The sequence below is a fragment of the Salvelinus alpinus genome, chromosome 12, assembly GCF_045679555.1.
Source record: "Salvelinus alpinus chromosome 12, SLU_Salpinus.1, whole genome shotgun sequence".
NCBI lineage: Eukaryota > Metazoa > Chordata > Actinopteri > Salmoniformes > Salmonidae > Salvelinus > Salvelinus alpinus.
In genome coordinates, this window is record NC_092097.1 from 21,068,110 (window position 1) to 21,095,214 (window position 27,105).

Genomic DNA, 27,105 nt, shown 5'->3' on the forward strand with positions numbered 1-27,105 from the left:
AAGGGACGTAGCCAGCGGTCAGGGATGAGTTGATGAGCGAGGTGAGGTAAGGGAGAAGGTCTCCGGAAATGGTCTGGAGAAGAGAGGAGGGGATAGGGTCAAGCGGGCAGGTTGTTGGGCGGCCGGCCGTCACAAGACGCGAGATTTCATCTGGAGAGAGAGGGGAGAAAGAGGTCAGAGCACAGGGTAGGGCAGTGTGAGCAGAACCAGCGGTGTCGTTTGACTTAGCAAACGAGGATCGGATGTCGTCGACCTTCTTTTCAAAATGGTTGACGAAGTCATCTGCAGAGAGGGAGGAGGGGGGGGGAGGGGGAGGAGGATTCAGGAGGGAGGAGAAGGTGGCAAAGAGCTTCCTAGGGTTAGAGGCAGATGCTTGGAATTTAGAGTGGTAGAAAGTGGCTTTAGCAGCAGAGACAGAAGAGGAAAATGTAGAGAGGAGGGAGTGAAAGGATGCCAGGTCCGCAGGGAGGCGAGTTTTCCTCCATTTCCGCTCGGCTGCCCGGAGCCCTGTTCTGTGAGCTCGCAATGAGTCGTCGAGCCACGGAGCGGGAGGGGAGGACCGAGCCGGCCTGGAGGATAGGGGACAGAGAGAGTCAAAGGATGCAGAAAGGGAGGAGAGGAGGGTTGAGGAGGCAGAATCAGGAGATAGGTTGGAGAAGGTTTGAGCAGAGGGAAGAGATGATAGGATGGAAGAGGAGAGAGTAGCGGGGGAGAGAGAGCGAAGGTTGGGACGGCGCGATACCATCCGAGTAGGGGCAGTGTGGGAAGTGTTGGATGAGAGCGAGAGGGAAAAGGATACAAGGTAGTGGTCGGAGACTTGGAGGGGAGTTGCAATGAGGTTAGTGGAAGAACAGCATCTAGTAAAGATGAGGTCGAGCGTATTGCCTGCCTTGTGAGTAGGGGGGAAGGTGAGAGGGTGAGGTCAAAAGAGGAGAGGAGTGGAAAGAAGGAGGCAGAGAGGAATGAGTCAAAGGTAGACGTGGGGAGGTTAAAGTCGCCCAGAACTGTGAGAGGTGAGCCGTCCTCAGGAAAGGAGCTTATCAAGGCATCAAGCTCATTGATGAACTCTCCGAGGGAACCTGGAGGGCGATAAATGATAAGGATGTTAAGCTTGAAAGGGCTGGTAACTGTGACAGCATGGAATTCAAAGGAGGCGATAGACAGATGGGTAAGGGGAGAAAGAGAGAATGACCACTTGGGAGAGATGAGGATCCCGGTGCCACCACCCCGCTGACCAGAAGCTCTCGGGGTGTGCGAGAACACGTGGGCGGATGAAGAGAGAGCAGTAGGAGTAGCAGTGTTATCTGTGGTGATCCATGTTTCCGTCAGTGCCAAGAAGTCGAGGGACTGGAGGGAGGCATAGGCTGAGATGAACTCTGCCTTGTTGGCCGCAGATCGGCAGTTCCAGAGGCTACCGGAGACCTGGAACTCCACGTGGGTCGTGCGCGCTGGGACCACCAGATTAGGGTGGCCGCGGCCACGCGGTGTGGAGCGTTTGTATGGTCTGTGCAGAGAGGAGAGAACAGGGATAGACAGACACATAGTTGACAGTTGACAACTTGTAAACAAGGCTGCATGGAATTTCTGTTAATGTGACTCCATGCAGCCAATGGCAATGTCCACTTTAGTTATAATGCCAGGAACAGCCCTATGTCTTCTTTCCATCAATGGCCTTTGGTTTCCCTAACAATGTGCATCCATCAGTGGTCCAGGCAGCTCCAGGTGGACCCTCCTCCAGTGTAGAGCTGCAGCAGGCAGCAGCCAGAGAACATGCCTCAGAGCAAGAGGACAGGAGCAGGCAGCATGGGCCTTGGAACCAGGAGAGGGAGCTTCTCTGATACTATCCTCTGTAAGTTGCAGCCCATCTGGTAAGGACTGATAGGGGAGGTGGAAAGAGACATCAGTCTGGCTCAGTGGGGGATGAGATAGGTTTCTAGACCTGGTAAACATATTGGTTTAATGATGATGCTATTTACAGATTCATTTGACTGTGTTTGATCTTAATTGTCCTCTATGAAAGACACTCTCATTAGTATCATTGGCTGATACCTGACTTTGTCCGTTGCCTATTTGACTATTTTAATATGTGAATCTATTATCAAAGCTTGAGGTTTTAGGTATTTGAGCGACTGTCAGCTGTCAGCCACAGAGTCAAATGGAGCACGGGCTGGATGGGATCATTTGAGCAGAAGTGGTTTTATAAAGTTAGTGAAGAGCCTGTCAGAGTGATGAGGTAGATAATGGGAACTGAGTGATTTGATACTATATCTTGTCTGGTAAATAATGTCCCTCTTAGCACTTTGCTGCTGGGTCTCTCACTGCTGGGATGAACTGCTAAAACCAAACCAACATATTGATACAGAATGATACAATATTCTGTTGGCTTTCAGTTATGGCTTTCACCACACAGCAGCAAGAGTTGGTTGGGCTTGACACGCCAGGGCAGCTTGTACACGACCCAAAGCCTTCTGGCCTCACATGGTATGAGATTGTAATCCATCACCAGAAGGACAAAAAGCTAGGGGGAGAGGACTAACAAATCAACTCCAAAATCTCCCTAATTTAGAAATGGTGGACGGTTGGGCATGGGGCTACCGCAACAAATGACAATTCTACAACTGGATGCGAAGATCTCTCAGAGTCCTTGACTTGTATGACCGCCATCAGTGAAAGCCTATGGTAAACTGGCGATGTGAAGATGAGAGCACTGAACACCAAAATCAAACTGCACGTTGGCTTATGGAATGTTCAAACAATGTTTCCATCCGGAAAGCTGACACAGGTTACCAACAAAATTAGGAGATACAAGCTACAGATCCTGGGAGTGAGTGAAGACAGGTGGACTATCTCTGGTTCCACGAGAACCAGCACTGGAGAAACAGTACTACACTCTGGACGGAAGGACGGACAACATTGTGAAGGTGTCGCCATCATCCTACAGAAAGGGGTAGAAAACTCTAATGGATTGGAAACCAATCAGTATCAGAATGATACAAGCCAGACTTATTGGACAACATACCAAACTAACAATAATCCAACGTTATGCTCCCACAAACGATGACAAAGTTTAAGAAAAAGACCTGTTCTATAACACCCTCCAATCTGAAGTAGAGAAGACACCTGCTCAAGACCTGCTCCTCGTCATCGTAGACCTTAATGCAAAGGTTGGCACCTACAACACCAACTACAAGAGAACACTGGGGAAGCTTGGCTGTGGAGAGATGAATGACAACGGTGAGAGACTGGCAAGATTCTGCATCACAAATAACCTGGTGATTGGTGGCAGCCAATCTCCTGACTACAGAAAATGAACAGGAAGCAAAATGGACAAAACATTTCATAGAGGTTCTCAATAGAGGACCCCCTGTGGCTCCAATTAACACACCTGAAGCTGCTCCGGAAGATTTAGAGATAAACACCGAGTTACTAAAGAATGGGAAATCTCCAGATCCTGATAACCTCAATGCAGAGCTGTTCAAAATAGATCCAGTATTGGCTGCAAACATCCCTTTTCCACTCTTCACTAACATCTGGATGAAGGGAAAGATACCTTCAGATTGGACCAAGGGTACCTAAGAAGGGCACACTATCCGATTGCAACAACTGGAGGGGCATCACACTGTTATCTGTTCCCAGCAAGATCTTTTGCAAGATTATTGTACAACAGACGTCTTCCTCTGTAGACAAAGTGCTTAGGAACGAACAAGCTAGTTTTAGGGGAGGTAGGAGCTGTACAAACCAGATCTTTGCCCCTCAGGAACATCATTTAACAATGTAGTGAGTGGCAATGGAGACTCTACGTCAACTTTATTGACTTCCAGAAGGCTTTTGACAGCATCCACTGGAAAAGTTTATGGAAGATCTTAAGAATTTATGGATCCCTACCCATGTTGTTACCATCATAAAACTGTTCTACAGCAACTTTTCATGCAATGTGGGAACGAGCGACATGAGCTTTGCTGTGAAGTCTGGAGTTTGTCAAGGTTGTGTTTTGTCAGCTGTACTCTTGCGGCAAACAGAAGATCAGGCAAGAGGAGAACGATGGACCTTGTATTCTACTCTAGAAGACCTTGACTTCGCAGATTACCTGGCTCTTTTATCACACACCAACATCTACAAGACTAAACTGACAGAGTCCAGTCCTTTGGCTATCAAGTCAGCCTGGTTATCAACTGCAGCAAGACAAAGGTCATATCCATCAACATCAACACAGCAAAAGCAGTCAAAATCAAGGAACAGGACCTGGAGTTCACCTGCAGTTTTACTTACCTTGTTAGCACAATATGCCATAATGGAGGCACCAGCAAAGACATTTGCACCAGAATCAATACAGCAAGAGCAATTTTTATGAAGTTTTGGAAATCAGGACAATATAGCACAAATAAAACCACAAAATATACCAGAGCTGTGTACTGCAACTCTACTTTATGGTTCAGAATGCTGGAAAATAACAGAAACAGACCTGAAAAAACAATCTATCTTTCACACAACTTGTCTCTGGAGAATCATGCACATCTTCCGGCCAAACACAATATCAAAAGTACTTAGACAAATGAAACAGGAAGCCATGGATGCCATACTCAAGAGATGCCGCTGGAGCTAGATTGGACACGTCATGAGAAAGAGTACAGACTCTATCCCAAGAATAGCTGTCCTTTGGACTCTAGAGGGCAGATGTAAGAGTGGGAGGCCCAAGACAACGTGGCGGAGAATAATCAAGATCGAGCTTCAACAACATCAGCAGAGCTGGAGAAGATGGCCAGAGACAGACAGAAATGGAGTGGCTTTGTTGCTGCCCTATGCGCCAGCTGGCGCAACAGGGATGAGTGAGTGACTTAGCACTTCACATCATGAGTCTCTGCCACTCCATACACCCACTGCACTCTCGTCACTCATATGAACATTGCCCTTTTATCGAGGAGTCACAGTGAGAGGAATGCTAAGTGAACCAATAACTAACAGCTTGGATGGACATGCTTCTCCGTCTCCCTTGTTATAGTTAGAGAAAGGAGAGAGAGAGAGAGGGGGAAAGAGAGAATATGTGCATGTGGTGTGTGTGTGTGTACATGTGAGAGTGCGTGAGGAAAGAGAGGGAGAGGGATGGAGAGGAAAAAAGAGAGATAGGGAGTATATGTGTGAGAGGAAGGTAGGGGGAGCTTTCCACAGTATCATCTGACAGGAGAGGCTGAGCTCTGACAGCAGGTGTTAGAGCACTACGACTGAGTCAGACAGAGAGGTAGAATGACAGAAAGAAAGAGAAAGTGGGAAGACATTTGATGGTGAGGGATAGCGAAAGACCACTCTGTGAAGCAAGTAAGTAAAAGAGGGAGGGAGAAACTAAGAGCAAGTGAGAGACGGAGAGAGCGAGAAGGAGAGAATATAGGTGTCTCCAGCACTTTCCATCAACGGTCTCCTGGCTAGGTTCTGCTGCATAGAGCAGTGCTGATCTTCAGCTGATTTCTTCATCCGATGCTGGACCCTGCCTCTGCTCTCTGCTCGCTCTGCTCACACACTGATGCCTAGAGTAAGTAACTCTGCTTTCATTGTGCATTAGCTGCTGCAGTTGATTTGATTGCCTCCTGTCTGTTTGTGTCCTGGCTGGCTGGACTGTCTGGATAAGCTCCGGTAACTATAATGTGTGTGTGGGTAGATGACCAGTGGAGTGGGGCAGAGGGAAAGGAAGACAGCAACATTAACTCTCTGTTGTTAGCTTTAAGATGGCAGGGGATTACTGAACATGTTGGCGTAGTAGAGTGGTTGTATACATGATAACGATCCAATAATCTGATAGTGCTTGGATTCATGGTTTTATGTCTGTAGGCTACGTTTGCAATCCAGATGAGATAACAATTTGTGTCAGTGACATTCAATAACTTTGGATGTAAATGTTTTATACTCTGTGTCTTGATTATGCTTTTACTATTATGCTTTGATACCTCATTCATTAAGTACATGTTGGTATAAAACTTTATAATATAAGCACTCCTCAACAGACTTGATTTTGCTGCTGAAGTTAATCACTAGATCAAATAGAATTTTTACTGCATCTTGAACCATGGTATCCATCTCTTGGTTGCACCAATAATCAGTGAGTATTTGCCCTCCACATTGCAGTCGTGTCAATGGTCTGCAGGATATGTTTATACAGAATGACTGGTATGGATTATACCCAACTGGGAGCATTGGACTGAGGATATTGAGCTATTGTCTTGGCGCAAACATGTTCTCGCTCACTTTCTTTTCCCTCTCTCACTCTCTCCTTTCTATCTCTCTCTCAAGGTCAAAGGACCCTCCAGATTCTCTCTCTCTTTCTCTCACTCTCCCGTGATTTTCTTTCTCTTTCACTCTATCGCTGCAGCTCAGGGACTAAAGAAATGCATGTCGTTCCATTTTGTTGCAATATATGCAAACCTGTCCAGTTCATTTGTATTTCCAGGTGTACTCCACACCCACCAGGGGAGGAGAGCGAGCTAATTTGCATTTTCTTATCAGAGCCCATGACCCAGCAGTACTGTGAAGAGGAAGGCTGTCCAGGTTTAAAATGCTCTCCCTGACTGGAAGTTTCCACGGTCGGTGTGGGACACACAAACAAACACCCACACATAGCATTCATGGTAGTGGCATCTTAATCAGTTGTGATTGAAGGTTGGTGACCTCTTGTCCTCTTCGCCTGGGGCTATTTTTGGACAGCTGTATTATGTAATGGTTGCATGACTCATTCTCTGTTTCAGTTCCCCAGATTAGCCCTGGACCAGGACATTCCCTCTGTCTGCCAATCACTCCTCCATTAGAGTATGTTAACTGAGGCACGCATGGATGACCACCAGCACCAATCTGTCAGTTAGGCCAGTGTCACTATTAAATAAAAATAGATTACATAGTGCTAACTCAGAGGTGCACAAAACCATTGATCTGGACTTGGTGTATCAGTGTATTTTTTAGAACATTCATCGTATGGTAGGTGTCCCGGTAATTGGTATTGTGATGTGACATATATAGGATAGTATTGGTGCTGTCATCAGTCACACTGTGAGACCATCATCTCTTATCTCTGTCAAACTCACCCTCTGTTAAAACTCACCCTTGGTGAAATGATGATGATACACTCCCTGTATGTGTGCATTGTTAGGTGGCTTTTAAGCTGCCATTGATAGGCACGCGCACGCACGCACACATACTGCTCCCGTGATCAGAGCCATTAAGCAGGCTTTGTGTGTTCCTGCGGTGAGGTGACAGGTTTCAGGCTGATCCTTCTAATCGCTCCGTACCTGTAGTGACTCCCTGTGTATTAGTGCCTGGGCTTTACCCAGCCGCTATCTAAACCAGACTAATACCGGATGCCAACGTGTTGCGCTGTTGTTGGTTGTCATCAGCGCAGCAAGGCCCTGCTTTTTAATGGGACAGTATTATGACGGCCATGCTTTTGGTTTAGAAAAGCTTTTGACATGAGCTCTCTGTCTTTCTACTGTGTTTTCATATTGAATCTATGAAATAATTACAGTAAAGGAGCATTTCTGTCTAGGCCTGCCTAGGGTGACATAGAAACTGACAACCACTTTCAGCCATCTGACAATACGTTAGAGCCAAAATGAAAGAAGCAGGCAAACAAAGAGCATCATTATTGCTGTAATAGGGTCAACCTATGTTATAAAAACTACTGTTCATGAAATCTCTTGAATGTCCTCTGTTTACATAGGACAAAGTGAATCACCAATGCATTCTAGCCAACTACTACTATACTACCCATGTTCACTTCTGGCAAGTTTCTTCCCTGCCTGCTAATTTTGGCAATGAATGAAATGGCCTAGACATTAGTAGATCATATTCTATCCCAAAAAGATCAGACTACAGCAAGTATGCCAATAAAACCAAAAGAGATATGCATCAATTTTCATCAAGTGGTGATTGAATCCATTATACGATTGATTGGCATTATCTAATGCAACATTTACTAATGTGATGTTAAAGAAAACAGAGTATACAAGTAACTTTATTTTACAGGATGATATTTAATGATGCATAAACTAAACATGGGTTGACTTTATGAAATGTGAAGGTGTAGAGCGAAGATGTAAAGTGAAGATGTCTCTGTTCCCACCCCTCTCTCTACCCTGGTGCACTGGAACAATGATGTATTCTGGATAGCTGAACTCCTGTAAATAGTGAAAGGACATTTAGATGTCTATGGAACAGTTTTCCAACCATAAAACTGTAAAACACTCACAGTGGGCTATGAGTTTTTCTAATCAGGTCACTATATTTTTTTCATCTTCTGGACCCTAGGGAGGATGAATAGGGACACAGATAACAACTGCAATTGGACAATAGAGAACAAATAGGGATGAGCTTGCTTTATGCGGGGTTGCATCGTCTAGTATGCACCTATAATTAAAAAGTTATTCACATAGTCTATGTCATCACTATGTTGATAAATTAATTTCAGTCAATAATTTGGAATGAAAAGGTCTAGGTGTCACGTTCCTGACCTGTTTTCTCTTGTTTTTGTATGTGTTTAGTTGGTCAGGGCGTGAGTTGGGGTGGGCATTCTATGTGTTGTGTTTCTATGTTGGGTTTAATGTGTTGCCTGATATGGTTCTCAATTAGAGGCAGGTGTTTGACGTTTCCTCTGAGAACCATATTTAAGGTAGGCTGTTCTCACTGTTTGTTTGTGGGTGATTGTCTTCCGTGTCTGTATGTATGTTCGTACCACACGGGACTGTAGCGTTTGTTTGTAGTCTGTACCTGTTCGTACGTTCTTCGTGTATTTGTAAGTTCTCATGTTTTAGGTCAGTCTACGTCGTTTATTTGTTTTGTAGTTTGTTAAAGAGTTTTCGTGTTTCGTCATTCTGTTAATAAATATTCATTATGTATTCATCACCCGCTGCGCCTTGGTCCGCTCATTCACCACAAGACGACCGTTACACTAGGTAGCCTAACCAGCCGAAGCTTGGCTAAAAAGTCAAATTGATCACATTCAGAATTTGTACCGACGCAAACGCAAATCAATGGGCTTATATAGCTAAATGTGTGATGTAACGGCTTTGTTTTCCCGGGCCAGAGTGGACAGGGCGCATAGGCTGTAGGCTACCTGTTGTTAATCAGTAGCCTACAGTTCGTCAGACTGAAAATTATTTATCCATCGTGCCCATGTTGGGCAGAGGTGTGAATGGTATCAAGGAAAGACATAAAGGAAAGGGTTGCATTAGCTTGTGCGAGCCGGAACGGATCATAGGATCTACTCCTGTTTCTGTAGCGTGAGGCAACTTGATGTACAAGTACACCCCTTGAACAGGACACTAGTCTATCGCAGGGCCTCACCCCCAATCTAACTTCTTAATGCTGAGTGCAGAGACGCACCAGGTGCCATTTTTAGTCTTTAGTATGAATCAGCATACTGAGAACCACAGCTAGCTAGCTATATCATAATGTATCTAGCAAACACGTTGCATAACAAGCAGTTCATTTAGAAAGCCAATCAAAAAGATGCATTGAAATCTTCTTAATGCTGAGTGCCAAGCAGAGACGCACCAGGTGCCATTTTTAGTCTTTAGTATGAATCAGCATACTGAGAACCACAGCTAGCTAGCTATATCATAATGTATCTAGCAAACACGTTGCATAACAAGCAGTTCATTTAGAAAGCCAATCAAAAAGATGCATTGAAATCTACCAAGGTCGCACCTAACCTTCTGATCTTTGCAGCAGCTTGCTCTCATGTCGTCTTGGCACACCACAGATAGCTGTACCACAGATTATCCATTATATTGACCAGATACTCAAGTGGCCTCTCATACAATTAAAATAGCAAGGCAGTCAGGAAGAAGCAAGGCAGGTGGGACCATTCTAGCCAATGAGAGGGCAGATACGCATGTGAACAAGAGGAACAACTCCGATTGAATGTGTTTTTTCTTAAAGTTGCCGGAATGTCACGTCCTACTTATATCCGGACACTTGTAACAACCTCAGCATTACGACACTTCTATTCGATCAAATAAGCCTCGCATAGCAAATAAGCCATACACATTTTTGTTGACCAAATTCGACACTCTATCATTGACCTCCATACAAAAACTTTTTTTTAAACTAAACAAACGCCACTTGCTGGAGAAGAAGATTTTGGGCACAGTTTCTCCCTCTCGCTTCGCCTATCCTCTCTCGCTGTACACATCTTGCATATTTCCCTCATCTTGATTCCTAGACAAGACCAAGCTAATGTTAGCCATTCTAGCCAAAAAAAAGCTAGTTAGCAAGTTACTCGAGTAGAGACTTCAGCCACAGTTTCTAAATCAGCTATAACTAGCTAGATACAAAAAAAAGAATCTACAGTAGTTTAATAGCTAGCTAGCTTGCTAGCAAAATAACATGAATGGCTAAAGCTAATTCACTAGCTAGCTAGCTAACTAATGGATTTGAGCTGTCCAATGAATTAATTCACTCTGGCGGCTAACATGTTATTGATGTGTTCAATAACTTTACATCTTCAAACCTGACATCACATTTTGATAATATGCATCGAGTGTAGAACAACTTTGTGACAGACAAGTAGATTGCCTACTTCCTGTGACACCGGAAAATAGCTGACTGGCTAATCGGAATGTGGAAGTGCTGCCAAAAGTGGGCGTAGCTAAAGGCTATAGAGGAGATTAAGAAATGTATTCACACACCTCTGCTCCAGGTCAACAGTGTATTGTCAGTGATGTTCAGTGGTGTGCACTGAGGGATGCAGCAGGGTTAATGGGCAGGGAAACCTTCAGAGTAGAGCTGCAATTTGCAGATAAAGTATTTCTGAGAAACAAGACCGGTTGGTAAATTGGCTTATTGAACCTCCAAACCACCCCCTGTGCCATGTGATGGAAATGTATGTGTGTGTGTGTGTGTGTGTGTGTGTAAGTGGGGGGGATTTATATATTAGCAGCTCACCTTCCCATGCCAACCAGAGATTAGTTGTTGTGACAATCCTTATTCCTTAACCCTTTAACGCTGTTCTCAACCGGCTGGTAGAGCATGTTTTGACGATGGATTTAGAAGTGGATATGAAAAGAATCTTCACTTGAACTTGATTCGTCAATTGATTCGTCAACTCCTCCAGCACTCCTGCATCAATGTACAGTGGGGAGAACAAGTATTTGATACACTGCCGATTTTGCCGATTTTCCTACTTACAAAGCATGTAGAGGTCTGTAATTTTTATCATAGGTACACTTCAACTGTGAGAGACGGAATCTAAAACAAAAATCCCGAAAATCACATTGTATGATTTTTAAGTAATTAATTCGCATTTTATTGCATGACATAAGTATTTGATACATCAGAAAAGCAGAACTTAATATTTGGTACAGAATCCTTTGTTTGCAATTACAGAGATCATACGTTTCCTGTAGTTCTTGACCAGGTTTGCACACACTGCAGCAGGGATTTTGGCCCACTCATCCATACAGACCTTCTCCAGATCCTTCAGGTTTCGGGGCTGTCGCTGGGCAATACGGACTTTCAGCTCCCTCCAAAGATTTTCTATTGGGTTCAGGTCTGGAGACTGGCTAGGCCACTCCAGGACCTTGAGATACTTCTTACGGAGCCACTCCTTAGTTGCCCTGGCTGTGTGTTTCGGGTCGTTGTCATGCTGGAAGACCCAGCCACGACCCATCATCAATGCTCTTACTGAGGGAAGGAGGTTGTTGGCTAAGATCTCGCAATACATGGCCCCATCCATCCTCCCCTCAATACGGTGCAGTCGTCCTGTCCCCTTTGCAGAAAAGCATCCCCAAAGAATGATGTTTCCACCTCCATGCTTCACGGTTGGGATGGTGTTCTTGGGGATGTACTCATCCTTCTTCTTCCTCCAAACACGGCGAGTGGAGTTTAGACCAAAAAGCTCTATTTTTGAATCATCAGACCACATGACCTTCTCCCATTCCTCCTCTGGATCATCCAGATGGTCATTGGCAAACTTCAGACGGGCCTGGACATGCGCCTGCTTGAGCAGGGGGACCTTGTGTGCGCTGCAGGATTTTAATCCATGACGGCGTAGTGTGTTACTAATGGTTTTCTTTGAGACTGTGGTCCCAGCTCTCTTCAGGTCATTGACCAGGTCCTGCCGTGTAGTTCTGGGCTGATCCCTCACCTTCCTCATGATCATTGATGCCCCACGAGGTGAGATCTTGCATGGAGCCCCAGACCGCGGGTGATTGACCATCATCTTGAACTTCTTCTATTTTCTTCTATTTTCTAATAATTGCGCCAACAGTTGTTGCCTTCTCACCAAGCTGCTTGCCTATTGTCCTGTAGCCCATCCCAGCCTTGTGCAGGTCTACAATTTTATCCCTGATGTCCTTACACAGCTCTCTGGTCTTGGCCATTGTGGAGAGGTTGGAGTCTGTTTGATTGAGTGTGTGGACAGGTGTCTTTTATACAGGTAACGAGTTCAAACAGGTGCAGTTAATACAGGTAATGAGTGGAGAACAGGAGGGCTTCTTAAAGAAAAACTAACAGGTCTGTGAGGGACGGAATTCTTACTGGTTGGTAGGTGATCAAATACTTATGTCATGCAATAAAATGCAAATTAATTACTTAAAAATCATACAATGTGATTTTCTGGATTTTTGTTTTAGAATCCGTCTCTCACAGTTGAAGTGTACCTATGATCAAAATTACAGACCTCTACATGCTTTGTAAGTAGGAAAACCTGCAAAATCGGCAGTGTATCAAATACTTGTTCTCCCCACTGTATATCATTTGTATCCTTTTGGGTTGTTGTAGCTCAGTGTTGTGGCACTCTAACTTTGCCCACTCAGAGGGCTGTAAGAACTCAGTCACCGAAGATATGAGCTAAATGGCAGGAATTCAGTTGGCGAGGGATTAATTTAGCATCATTTCTGTTAGTAGAGACCTTGAAGAGTAGGAATATGAAAATAAATAGTTAAAATGAAAAAAGGCTAAAAAGCAATAATTTTTGAAAAAAAGTGTTCAACCAGGTGGTTGGTATGGTGAAAAATATGATAACATTTTTGACAACACACTATATTGGGCAACATAAATTGGTTTGATCACATTTCATTACCCATGGGGTCAATTAATCAATATTCAGACTTAAGGTCGCCTGTAAAATAATGCCTATAATAGTAATTATAAACTGCTCTTTGTCATATTTTATCTCACCATGTAGTCTGAACATGTGGGAAACATGGTGGAAGAACCTGGATCATTTGAAATTTAAGGAAAGCATTTTGAGGGACATTCCATTTGGGATGTGACAAATGGACAATTTTTCTTACCGTTTAAACAACCATTTTTTGTATTGTTTTTCTTCCTATTACGTATGTATGACCGCGAAAAGTTATATTTAACGCAGTCATATAACCCTGAAAACACCTTGGCTACAACATGTTTGTCTGTAAGGGTACACTACGGCTTGCAGACACATAACACACATAAATGCAGACACATAACCTTTTCTGGAGATACAATGCATTCGGAAAGTATTCAGACCCTTTGACGTTTTCCACATTTTGTTATGTTACAGCCTTATTCTAAAATAGATTAAATCATTTTTTCCCCCTCATCAGTCTACACACAATACCCCATAATGACAAAGCAAAATCAGGTTTTTAGAAATGTTTGCAAATGTATAAATAAATAAAAACTGAAATGTCACATTTACGTAACTATTCAGACCATTTACTCAGTACTTTGTTGAGGCACTTTTGGCAGAGATTACAGCCTCGAGTCTTCTTTGGTATGACACTACAAGCTTGGCACACCTGTATTTGGGGAGTTTCTCCCATTCTTCTCTTCAGATCCTCTCAAGCTTTTTCAGGTTGGATGGGGAGCATCGCTGCACAGCTATTTTCAGGTCTCCAGAGATGTTCAATTGGGTTCAAGTAGGGGCTCTGGCTGGGCCACTCAAGGACATTCAGAGACTTGTCCCGAAGCCAATCTTGCATTGTGTTGGCTGTGTGCTTAGGGTCGTTGTCCTGTTAGAAGGTGAATCTTCGCCCTCAGTCTGAGGTCCTGAGAGCTCTGGCGCAGGTTTTCATCAAGGATCTCTCTGTACTTTGCTCCGTTCTTCTTTCCCTCGATCCTGACTAGTCTCCCTGTCCCTGCCACTGAAAAACATCCCCACAGCATGATGCTGCCGCCACCAGGCTTCACCATAGGGATGGTGCCAGGTTTCCTCCATACGTGATACATGACATTCAGTCCGAAGACTTCAATCTTGGTTTCATCAGACCAGCGAATCTTGTTTCTCATGGTCAGAGTCCTTTAGGTGCCTTTTGTCAAACTCCAAGCGGGTTGTCAGGTGGATTCCAATCAAGTTGTAGTCTCAAGGATGATCAATGGAAACAGGATGCACCTGAGCTCAATTTCAAGTCTCATAGCAAAGGGTCTGAATACTTATGTAATACTTCTGTTTTTTATCTTTAAAATATTTGCAAACATTTCTAAAAACAATTTTTTTCATTGTCATTTTGGGGTATTGTGTGTACATTGATGAGGGGGAAAAAAACAATAAGGGTTAGGGTTAGAATAAGGCTGTAACGTACCAAAATGTGGAAAAAGTCAAGGGGTCTGAATACTTTCCGAATATACCGTAGTTTCGAAGCGCCACTGAACTGGCATTTTACTTTTCTGAAAAGGAATGCCGCTTCTGAAGCAGGACTAACATCCATCACTAGGCAACCAGAAGTCAAGCAAATAATCTTGAGCTGCCTGCACTCACTCCTAAAAACGTACTTTAAAATGTGTTAAATACCCTGACTTACCAAGATATTTAGTAGAAAAATAACGTGTCTTCCGCTAAGAATCGACTCCTAAGATTCAGTATTTTTGGAACGGAGGAGACTGATTAGTACTTCTGAGAACACAAGCACTCGCATCTTTCATAGGGAGCTAGTGAGGGACGGAGAGAGGGGAGGGAAACATTATAAGCATGTCAGCCACCAGGCAGATGGATTCAGAACCGTGCAGTAGGCCTATCTTCTGGCAATCTTGCAATGGAATGCTTTTTTCATAATTTCTTGGCTTACAATGTCTCGCAACTTCAGTAAAGCAGGGCCTTTCATCAAAGAATAGGCTAGGATATTCTATACGCAACAGACCGAAGACTGAACACACACTCGCATCATTAGCAAAGAGAAAAAGCAGGCGAGCCAGTTTCACTGTGATTAACATTTTGTGAAAAAAATAAGAAAAAAAATATTAACGTTAAAGATCCCAATTTCGTTAAAACGTTATAATGTTAAAACATTCGTACCCCTACATTGCACTATACACCACCTGAAAGCATATTAATTTCAATGTAATTGAATATTAATATTTGGACATACAAAATTACCATAATAACATCAGTTCTTATTTAACATTGTTTACCAACCTACAAAAGCCATTAAAGCAGACCTGAAGTAATTTTTGTAATATTATTGAAATTAGTAAAAATGCTATGAAAATTGCAATTCTAGTATGGCATTGCTGGTGTGACCTACTAACTGCTTAACCGTCTGGTAGAGCTTTGTTATTGCACCAAAAAAACATCAAGATGCAAAAAATAAATGTTGGAAATTCTTATTTGAGTTGTTAGAAATAGGAATTTAAGGTGAAATAATTTTTCTACATGCTTTTCAAGAAGAGACAGCTAAAGTTAATAGAGCGCTTCCAGCTTAAAGGCTCAGTAATGGTGCCCTCTGCTCAAGGTTTGTGTGCAGAATGCAGAGAGGCTCATTCATTGATTTTATATGGGCTGTTAAAAGCCTGACTGCCAGTCAGTCTAGCAGTTGACTGCTTTGTGAGACGTTGTGTGAAGTAACATGTTTTGACTCAGTATACAGCTCTGGCCAGGATACAAATAAGATCCTGTCACCAGAGAAAATGTGCACAGGCAGAGGGAGAGAGTAGGAGATCTTAACCTCCCTTTTCCCTCTGTGTTGTTCAGAAAATACAATTAGAATTACTTAGTAGTTCTTTTTCAATGGTTCAGACATCCCAGTCTCCTGACAGCCCTAGTTATAGCCTGTCCTCACCACTTCACAGGCTCAGGAAACAATACTGTAGGCTAGTGGAACAAGGCAGAAAAACAAGTCTGGTTTAACCCCAAGTATTTACTGTTGAGAGAATGGAAAGACATTCAGCTCAGTCACATGATCCACAGTGTTAGCATGTTCCTCTCTCTAATGTGGTGAGGGCAAAACTTGGAACTCTATAATGGCCAGAATTCACACTACCATGTATGTGATCTCTACCAGAGATTTTCACCTCAAAAACAACCTAACCTGATTTTTCAACTGTAATAGACTCTAATCGTACCCACATAAAGTCATGATGTATAAATGTCAATGACTCTGACTTTTCCTCTGTGCCCCACAGGAAAGAGGATGGAAGGATTCCTCGTATCTCTAACACACTAGAGCCCTCGCTGTCTCACTCCCACCCTTCGTATCACACTCACTTGTTATCAAAGGTAAGAGGGGGGTCCAAACCGCCCACTGCACCCACCCTGTCAGCTCTTCTATTCAGCCATGACTTCTTACCTCTCTTCACAAGCCTCTCTCTTACCTGTCTCTTTCTCTCCTGTTTTCTATTCATCCCCACTCCTCTCTGTGTTGTGTTCCCTTGTGCTACTCTGTGTGCAGGTGAAAGGTGTCACCAATCAGATCGCTCCAGATCCAGTCTCATGGACAGTCTGCTCTGATCTTTTTTTTCTTCTTTTTTTCTTTAACCTTTATTTAACTAGGCAAGTCAGGAACAAATTCTTATTGACAATGACGGCCTACACTCACATTGAGTGATGGCCTATATGCCACAAGCTCCTGGGGTTGGGTCCGGTATTCATTGAAGTCAAAGTCAAAAGTTATTATTAAGGCTATTGTTTGTGGGGGCCTTTGATCTATTACTTGATAAAATAATACATAGATTATTCCAACAGCCAAGGACAAAGCTTTTGTTTTATAGTCCTGAAGTTGTTAGTGTGTGCACCAACAAAACACCTTGGGACAAGACTGTAACAAGCGATGGGACAAGACTGTAACTACCAATTGGATCCCACGAAATTGGCAAGAAAAAGGGGTAACATTTTTTAAATTAAAAATAAATGAAGAGTATACTATAAGTTGCACGTATAGAAATAAATATTTCATAGCATACTGTTTTGGCTCTCGGATCCCAGCTCATCACAGGCACATAGCTAGAGTCTCATAAAGAATATCTATCTCTCAAAGACCCACATCTACCCTTCACATTATAGAACTGGAGTGTTAGAGTGAGGTAAACAGTTCCAGTGGTCTAGATTCTAGTGGTCCTTCCTCAACCTCTGCAAACCCGCTGTCACTCACTCAGATGACTCACTCACTCTCATGGTGATTCATTTATGCTGCTCTATGAACACAGGTGCTGCGACTCATTTGGATATGAGGAATACTCAATGATTAGGTCTGCAGTAATGCACACGTTTATAGGTGAGTGACCTTGTCAAGAAGCTGTCCATTATAGTCATGCATAATGTCCATGATTATGCATTGCATTCTAATATAAAACATATTCAGCAGAATATGAATCACAGAATACTTCAATAGAACTGTATCCGGTAAATGCTCTTGATCCAGACTGTATTGCCATAGTGTCTATCGGTACATATTCCCACTGCTGTGTGCTGGGGCACAGTGCCTCAGCCTGCAGATGTCTCTCTGGTGGTGGTGGTGGTGGTGGTCCTGGAGACACTGCTGCCCTCTGCATCAGTCAATCCCTCTGATGGATGGATGTGTGAAGAGCAGAGGAGAGCAGACCAGAGCAGCTGCTGCAGTGGAGACTGAGGCCTCTTTGTGCTCCTCAGCTCGGCTAGCCAGAGGAAGGTCATGTGAGAGTCTGCTGCTGACGGCCACAATGAATGGATCCTGATGCATTTTCTCCGACCCGTGCCAATTGGCTTTTGTGCACACTGAACACTCCTTTAGTCAATCAGAGAACATGATTGCAGAGAAGTGGACGGAAGAATGGCGTGGCCAAAGCATTGGCAGGTCTGGGATGGGAAGTTCAGGGATCTGGTGTTGGAATAAGTGGTGGGAGTGAGCTGAAAGTTGTGATGTGAACTATGGGTTACAGTGGTGATGGGGGATTCAGGTCCATCTTCCTCAGCCCAGTTTGTCTGATCTTACCAACATCCCTTCTGTTATACAATGTGTTTATAACACTACCAAAATAGTCAGGAATATTCATGTCCTTGTATGCAAAAGCCTTGTAGCGATTGTAGTCATTGATTCATGGTCAATAGGGTCAATGTTATTGCTGTGTAACTCATTGGTATCAGATGAGCCACAGCGAATTGTCTCTCCCTCAGGCCTTGGGCCTATCAGGCGCCTTTTAACTGAAGCTTTGCCACACTGTTATATTTAGGGTTGGAGGGAACGTCATTGCACTCACACAGAGTAGCTCTGGTAATCAAGTCAGAAAACAAAAATGGGTAGCGTGTAGACCCCCAGGCAAGGGAGGGCAGTGAGAGTGCATCAGTGGGAGACAGGCTCCTTATTGCATCTATCCTGGGGCACTAACCTGAAGTGCTTAAAGGACTTGTAAAAGGAAATAAAGGTAAAATGTACTTGGACTCTCAATATGATGTTGGGGCTTGAGAAAGAGAGCTCTTATCTATTCACTATGCTGGTTATTACTTCTCTACAGTATTTCCCTTTTATCATTCAGCCCACATCCCTTCTCTGTGTGTATGCATGGTTTCCATATGGTTTCTATTGAACGCTACACCATGCATTTGACAATGAGCTAAGATTTTAACAGTTTTGACTTGTTTATTACATTCACTTCCCACATCCAGGGTGAATTCTACCTTCTACTTGAGTTACATTTTTACTTATAATTGATGTCAATGGAAAACGAAGTCAAAATCTGACTAAAGTGTTATGCATTCGGAAAGTATTTCCACATGTTGGTACGTTACAGCCTTATTCTAAAATGTATACAATTATTTATTTTTCCTCATCAATCTACACACAATACCCCATAATGACAAAGTGAAAACAGGTTTTTAGAAATGTTTTCAAATGTATTAAAAATACATAAATATTCAGACCCTTTCCTATGAGCCTCAAAATTTGTCTCAGGTGCATCCTGTTCCCATTGATTATCCTTGATGTTTCTACAACTTGATTGGAGTCCACCTGTGGTAAATTCAATTGATTGGACATGATTTGGAAAGACACATACCTGTCTATATAAGGTCCCACAGTTGATAGTGCATGTCAGAGCAAAAACTAAGCCATGAGGTCGAACTACAGAGGGTAGTGCGTATGGGTGTAGTGTGCACTACCAGAGGGTAGTGCGTACGGCCCAGTACATCACTGGGGCTAAGCTGCCTGCCATCCAGGACCTCTATACCAGGCGGTGTCAGTGGAAGGCCCACCCCAGTCATAGACTGTTCTCTCTACTACCGCATGGCAAGCGGTACCGGAGTGCCAAGTCTAGGACAAAAAGGCTTCTCAACAGTTTTTACCCCCAAGCCATAAGACTCCAGAACAGGTAATCAAATGGCTACCCGGACTATTTGCATTGTGTGCCCCCCCCCAACCCCTCTTTTATGCTGCTGCTACTCTCTGTTTATCATATATGCATAGACACTTTAACTATACATTCATGTACATACTACCTCAATTGGGCCGACCAACCAGTGTCCCCGCATATTGGCAAACCGGGCTAACTGCATTGTGTCCCGCCAGCCACCACCCGCCAACCCCTCTTTTACGCTACTGCTACTCTCTGTTTATCATATATGCATAGTCACTTTAACCATATCTACATGTACATACTACCTCAATCAGCCCGATTAACCGGTGCCTGTATATAGCCTCGCTACTGTATATAGCCTCGCTACTGTTATTTTTCACTGTATTTTTACTGTTGTTTTTATTTCTTTACTTACCTATTGTTCACCTAATGTCTTTTTTGCACTGTTGGTTAGAGCCTTAAGTAAGCATTTCACTGTAAGGTCTACACCTGTTGTATTCGGCGCAGGTGACAAATAAACTTTGGTTTGATTTGAGGCAATTGTCCGTAGAGCTCCGAGACAGGATTGTGTCGAGGCACAGATCTGGAGAAGGGTGCCAAAAAATGTCTGCAGCATTGAAGGTCTCCAAGAACACAGTGGCCTCCATCATTCTTAAATGAAAGAAGTTTGGAACCACCAAGACTATTCCTAGAGCTGGCCTCCTGGCCAAACTGAGCAATCGGGGGGGAATGCCCTTGGTCAGGGAGGTGAGCAAGAACCCGAAGGTCACTCTGACAGAGCTCCAGAGTTCTTCTGTGGAGATGGGAGAACCTTCCAGAAGGACAATCATCTCTGCAGCACTCCACCAAACATGCCTTTATGGTAGTGGCCAGACGGAAGCAACTCCTCAGTAAAAGGCACATGACCGCCTGCTTGGAGTTTGCTAAAAGTCACCTAAAGGTCTGCCAAGTTTGTAGAGTCATACCCAAGAAGACCCGAGGCTGTAATCATTGCCAATGGTGCTTCAACAAAGTGCTGTATGGGATAGTGTTTATATTGATGAGGGACAAAAAAACATTTAATCCATTTTAGAATAAGCCTGTAATGTACTAACATTTGGAAAAAGTCAAGGGGTCTCAATACTTTCCGAGTCCACTGTAGGTACAGTAGCACAACTGTCTACCTCTTCCTGATAGTTTTTTTTTCTTCTTCTTACAATACAAAACATCCACATACAAATGACATCATGCAGACGCTTTCAAACATCCACAACATCACCCCTGCCCAGACCCACCTGCTTACACCCCCAACTCCAGCGCCCACATCACCCCTGCCCAGACCCACCTGCTTACACCCCCAACTCCAGCGCCCACATCACCCCTGCCCAGACCCACCTGCTTACACCCCCAACTCCAGCCCCCACATCACCCCTGCCCAGACCCACCTGCTTACACCCCCAACTCCAGCCCCCACATCACCCCTGCCCAGACCCACCTGCTTACACCCCCAACTCCAGCGCCCACATCAATCTCTGCCACATGGCCTCAAACTGCACCATTTTGTTTGCTTTCTTTTGTTGCATCAAACTGCCCCTGATTGCTTTTGTGTTTAGGCTACTTTCAATGGCAATAAAGATCTATTCTCTCTCAATGTGTTTAAATGTCAAAAGTTGATGTTTACGGTGCCTTCAGAAAGTATTCACACCACTTGACTTTTTCCACATTTTGTTTTGTTACACCCTGAATTTAAAATGGATTACATTGAGATTTTGGATCACTGATCTACACACATTATCCCATAATGTCAAGGTGGATTTTTTATTTTAATTTACATTTTTACAAATGAATTACAAATGAGAAGCTGAAATGTGTTGAGTCTATCAGGTATGAAGGTAAGACCCAGATGCAGACCATGTTGAAGAAACAATAGTTTAATATTCCACCAGGGGCAGGCGATAGACAGGTCTAGACAGGCAGGGCTCAGTAAACCAGAGGTGGGGCAACGGTACCGGGTGGCAGGCAGGCTCAGGGGCAGGCAGAGTGGTCAGGCAGGCGGGCTCGGAGTCAGAACAGGCAAGGGTCAAAACCAGGAGGGCGAGAAAAGAGACGGGAAAAAGCAGGAGCTGAGACACAAAACGCTGGTTGACTTCAACAAACGAACTGGCAACAGACAAACAGAGAACACACAGGGAATAATGGGGAAGGTGGGCGACACCTGGAGGGGGGTGGAGACATTCACAAAGACAGGTGAAACAGAGTCAATAATAATTCAACCCCTTTGTTATGGCAAGCCTAAATGAGTACAGGAATACAAATTTGCTTAACAAGACACATAATAAGTTGCACGGACTCATTCTGTGTGCATTAATAGTGCTTAACATGACAACTCCATCTCTGTACCACACACATACAATTATCTGTAAGGTCCCTCAGTAGAGAAGTGAATTTCAAGGACAGATTCAACCACAAAGACCAGGGAGGTTTTCCAATGCCTTGAAAAGAAGGGAACCTATTGGTAGATGGGTGAAAATACAAAAAAGCAGACACTGAATTTCCCTTTGAGCATGGTGAAGTTGTCAGTTACGCTTTGGATGGTGTATCAATACACCCAGTCACTACAAAATGCAGGCGTCCTTCCTAACTCGTTTGCCGGAGAGGAAGGAAACCGCTCAGGGATTTCACCATGAGGCCAATGGTGATTTTAATACAGTTACAGAGTTTAATGGCTGTGATAAGAGAACATTTAGGATGGATAGTTACTCCGTAATACTAACCTAAATGACAGAGCGAAAGGAAGGAAAAATATTCACAAACATGCATCCGGTTTGCAATAAGAGGAAACTCTGGTTCAGTCTTGCTTACCAAGAAGACATTGAATGTTCCTGAGTGGCCTGGTTACAGTTTGACTTAAATCGGTTTGAAAATCTATGGTAAGACTTAAATGCCTGTCTAGCAATGATCAACAACCAACTTGACAGAGCTTGAATTTTAAAAAGAATAATGGGCAAATATTGTACAATCCAGGTATGCAAAGCTCTTAGAGATATACCCCAAACCACTCACAGCTGTAGTCAATGTCAAATGGGATTCTAACATGTATTGACTCAGGGGGTTGAATACTTAGCTAACCAAGATATACTGTATTAGTGTTTTATTTTTCATAATAAAAATAAAAAAACAAATTTTCTTCCACTTTTACATTACAGAGTATTGTGTGTGGATCGTTGACAAACAAGGACAATTAAATCCATTTGAATCCCACTTTGTTACACAACAAAATGTGTAAAAAGTCAAGGGATGTGAACACTTTCTGAACGCACTGTATTACCCTGTAGCCTTGCGTCTAATAATAATACACTGATATGTTCTCAAACATTTGCACACATCTTTACAATATCGACAGGGTTTACCTTTTTTAGGATATTACTGCTGAACCCAAGTTTGGTTATTTAATATAAAGTCTGAGTATACAGACTGACAAATGAGATGTAGTACATTCTAAAGAGCCTATACCAGGGATTGGCAACTTTTATAACTAATTTCATGCAATTCTACTCATTTTGCCATATGGCGTAGAGAAAAAATAGCAGTTTTAAAGCTAATTTCCTGCAATTCTACATATTTTGCCATAGGGTGGAGGCTAATGTTTTCAGTTTTTAATATAATAACTAATTTACCAATCTAAAACAATTTAGCTGACATTGGCTAATTGAGTGACTGCTTATGCACAGCAAAATATTGAAATTGCACCTAATGTATTCTACTACTCTAACTCCCAACAGTAAGTAGATACCCAGACGGAGTTTTTAAAATTTTATTTATAGGTCCGCGGGCCGCCAGTTGCCCATCCCTGGCCTGTACAATGTGTTCTCCTACAAAATCCAACTTCATCTGCTGCCATTAATGCAAATGTACGCTTCGGTCAAAGCTCTTCCTACAGTACAACAAAAGGTCCTTCACAGTAAAGTGTCTCCATTTTATTTAAGGACATCAATCGGTATTAGAGGTTTAATGCTGCATACATAGCCTCCTCATCATAGAAACTCAGAACTCTCCCCTCTAGTGTTTTTTCCATTGATTTTCTCTCTGCAGAAATGTATTTTGGTGGATGAACTGACAGTGTTCATCTTCTTGTACAACTGCAGCGCCATTAGAAAATGAACCCAAGCAGTTTTCATTGAGAGGTTTCTGAAATGTGTTTCCCTTTGGTAGGAAGTAGGTCAGTATTGGTTGTAAATGTGATAGTGGGACAGTACCAGAGAGAGGAGGAGTTCCATAAAATACAGAAGTGTACACTTTCACATAACAATACAACTAGACTCTTCCCCTTTCTCTCCCTCTTTCTCTTTCTGTTCCTCTTACTCACACATACAACCCAATATACTACAGAATGTTTACCCTTCTTGTTGTTCTGAAAGTTGAAGAGATGAGATGTTGATACCCTGATCTTAGACCCTGGACCTTGCAGTATCAGCAGACCCTCTTTGGGCTCCTGCAGCCTGCTGAGTCATCTGAGACCAGGCCCATTAACTTTCACAGGGTCAATAAAGGCCCCTGGAGAAAAGGGCTGTGTGTCAATACAGGAAGAAGGAGGGTCTTACTGTAACAACAGAGCACATCAATAAATTGAGCATTTGCTTCTTCAGTTCATGGAAGGCAGTTTATACACGTTATTCAGACTGGAAGGTTACTTTACAGTGTAAATAAGCTCGTTTTGAGCACAGACTACTGTATGTACAGAATGTATATTTATGATGTGTGTTTAGCTCAGAGGATGTGTGGACTATGGCACTCGTGGATTGTATGTTTCCATAGTTTGACAGCCGTGTGTATGATAGTTTAGACAATGTGTATTCTTGTTATCTTCAATATAGTGTTTATTTTACCTTTATTTTAACAGGGAAGACATATTGATACCTAAGTCTCAATTCCAAATGTGCTCTGTATAATACTATAAATATACGATATGCATAAACATTTAAATACAAAAACACAGTCATTGTTAGCACAAATAAAACATCACAAATCACCAGTGTGATAATTATTTTAGCTAGACCATTTGACTGTGTAGTTGTTTGTAGTGTGTGGTGGAGAAACAAGCTTTATGTTAGGTGCATTTATTGGGGAAATGCTGTAGAGTGGGAAAGGCCTCTGATGATTGTTTATGAGTTCATGGTGCTTTTGTGGAGAGAGAGAGAGAGAGAGAGAGAGAGAGAGAGAGAGAGAGAGAGAGAGAGAGAGAGAGAGAGAGAGAGAGAGAGAGAGAGAGAGAGAGAGAGAGAGAGAGAGAGAGAGAGAGAGAGAGAGAGAGAGAGAGAGAGAGAGAGAGAGAGAGAGAGAGAGAGAGAGAGAGAGAGAGAGAGAGAGAGAGAGAGAGAGAGAGAGAGAGAGAGAGAGAGAGAGAGAGAGAGAGAGAGAGAGAGAGAGAGAGAGAGAGAGAGAGAGAGAGAGAGAGAGAGAGAGAGAGAGAGAGAGAGAGAGAGAGAGAGACTTTTTGACTTTTTGTCTTTCTTTATTGAAACATTCTCATTTCATTTAAAACTCACCCCCCCCCTAAAATAAAAAAACAAAAATATATCCTGTACTGCATACATGTACCATACTCACCTTTCCATCTACCACATGATACAAACCACCATCACCATACACAAAAACAATACCCTCTCCTACAACCGTATATCCAAAACATCTTCCCCAGCAATACAGACAGCCCCCCCAACACACCATATCTCCTCAAACATCTCCACACATTTGATCAGTTTATAGAACTCAAACTCAACCCTAAGGCGCGCAGAGACCATCCCATTAAACAGTAGTAAAGGGTCTGTTATCCCCCCACCTTTGACCCTGTTTCTCCTTGTTAGCCAAATAGCTAATTTTGCCTGAGCAAACAGAAAATTCAACAAAACACATTTTTCTTTCTCCTTACTCGAATACCTGTATCCCATTATAAACATCCCAACAGCAAAAACCACCCCCAACCTGTCACACAGACATTCCAACAGAGACATTAATGGCATTAACCTGGTGCACACAGAAAACACATGAATCACAGTTTCATTCATTTGACAGAAAGGACACCCCTGCCCAATTCCCGGATCAACCCGTGCCAACCAGCTGTTAGTGGCCAGGGCTCCATGAAGAACCCTCCACTGGAGGTCCCCTGACCTCTTTGGTACTGGGGGTTTGTAGAGCGCCCTCCATCTAAAACCCACCATACTCTCCGCCCCACATACCCCCTGCCACTGATGTGCCTTCACTCCTGTTAGGCTTCTAATGTTCCTAACCTTAACGCAGAGGTTGTAGAGGGCTTTACCTCCCACCCCCTCAAACTCCCCCAGGCTCGGAGTGTTAAAATCTAACAAGTCCTCCAGACCCCCTTGCCAGTCTCCAGTCTCTGCCGTCACCTGCAGTGGCGGAAACATTGGTGGCCCCTCTCCCTTTGGCCTCTCAAACACCCCCCTTACCGGCTCAGACAGTGCCTCCTGGACCTCCTCCAGGAATCTCTCCAGCAGCCTAAGAGACGTTATTCCTGTTTGTTGCGCCAAGACCTCCGGGGTTTTCCACCCCTCCTCTCCCAGCAGTCTCAGGTCACCTAGCCTTTGTAAACCCCCTGCCATCAGTTGCCTCTGCAGGGTGGCCGACTGAACCGATCTCAAAGGGATGGCTGGGTTGTGGAAAATAGGCTCCTCCCACACCCACTGCCCAGGCTCCACACCCCCTTCTCGTGTGGGCCTTAGCAGCTGCCAGGCCCTCAGCACCGCAGAGTAAAACTCTGAGAGACCTGCTGTACTCAGCCTCTCCAGCTTCATGAGGAACAGCTGCCGGTCCAACCCTAATCCGCCAGCTCTCCTCAGCAGCGCGCATGCTGGTTCCCTCCAGCCAACATCAGTATGGTACAGCAGTCTCTGCACCGCCTTTAGCCGGAAAGCAGCCATCCTGCTCTCCAGTTCCACCAGGCCCTGTCCTCCTTCGTGGACGGTCATGTACAACACTGCTGCCTTCAGCCAGTGATGGCCCGACCAAAAGAAGTCCACCAGCTTGCGTTGCAGGTCTGCAAGCAGACCGGCGGGGGGGTTGAGGACAGCCAGTTTATGCCACAAGGAAGATGCCACCAGGTTGTTGATTATCAGCACCCTCCCTCTATATGACACTTGGGACAGGAGCCACCTCCACCTGGCCAGTCTTGACACCACTGCCTGTGACAGCCCCTCCCAGTTCTTGCTGACCCACCTCTCCGAGCCCAGGTACACCCCCAACACTTTAAGCCCTTCACAACCCCACTGCAAACCCCCTGGAAGCAGAGGAGGAGCCCTATCCCCCCATGCCCCACATAACAGAGCTTTGCTCTTTCCCCAGTTTACCTTAGCTGATGAAGCTCCCTCGTACACCTTCAGACTGGTCTCTAGCTCCTGCATATCTTGCCCATCCCTGACCATCACAGAAACATCATCTGCATATGCTGAGACTGCTATTCCTGTCACCACCTCCATGCCTGTCCAGCACACTCCCCGCAGTTTCCTGCGTAGCAGTCCTAAAAAAGGCTCAATGGCTAGTGTGTACAGCTGCCCAGATAGAGGGCATCCTTGTCTAATGCCCCGTCTCACCCAGACAGGCCTACTGAGCGCC

General features: G+C 43.9%; 1 protein-coding gene across 6 annotated transcripts in view; it reads left to right on the forward strand.

Moving 5' to 3' along the window:
* LOC139535663 (rap1 GTPase-activating protein 1-like) overlaps positions 1-27,105 on the forward strand; it is a 194,118-nt gene that overhangs the window by 137,310 nt on the left and 29,703 nt on the right. For 5 of the 6 annotated variants that reach the window (XR_011667173.1, XM_071335320.1, XM_071335322.1 and 2 more), the window contains one exon: positions 16,357-16,450. Coding sequence is in view for 2 of the 6 variants with exons in the window: in XM_071335319.1 (XP_071191420.1) it covers positions 16,357-16,450 (94 nt within the window). In the remaining 4 variants the exon portion in view is untranslated. Of the gene's footprint in view, positions 1-4,967; positions 5,525-16,356; positions 16,451-27,105 lie in introns of those variants that run through there. The other variant, XM_071335321.1, reaches the window with a different exon arrangement.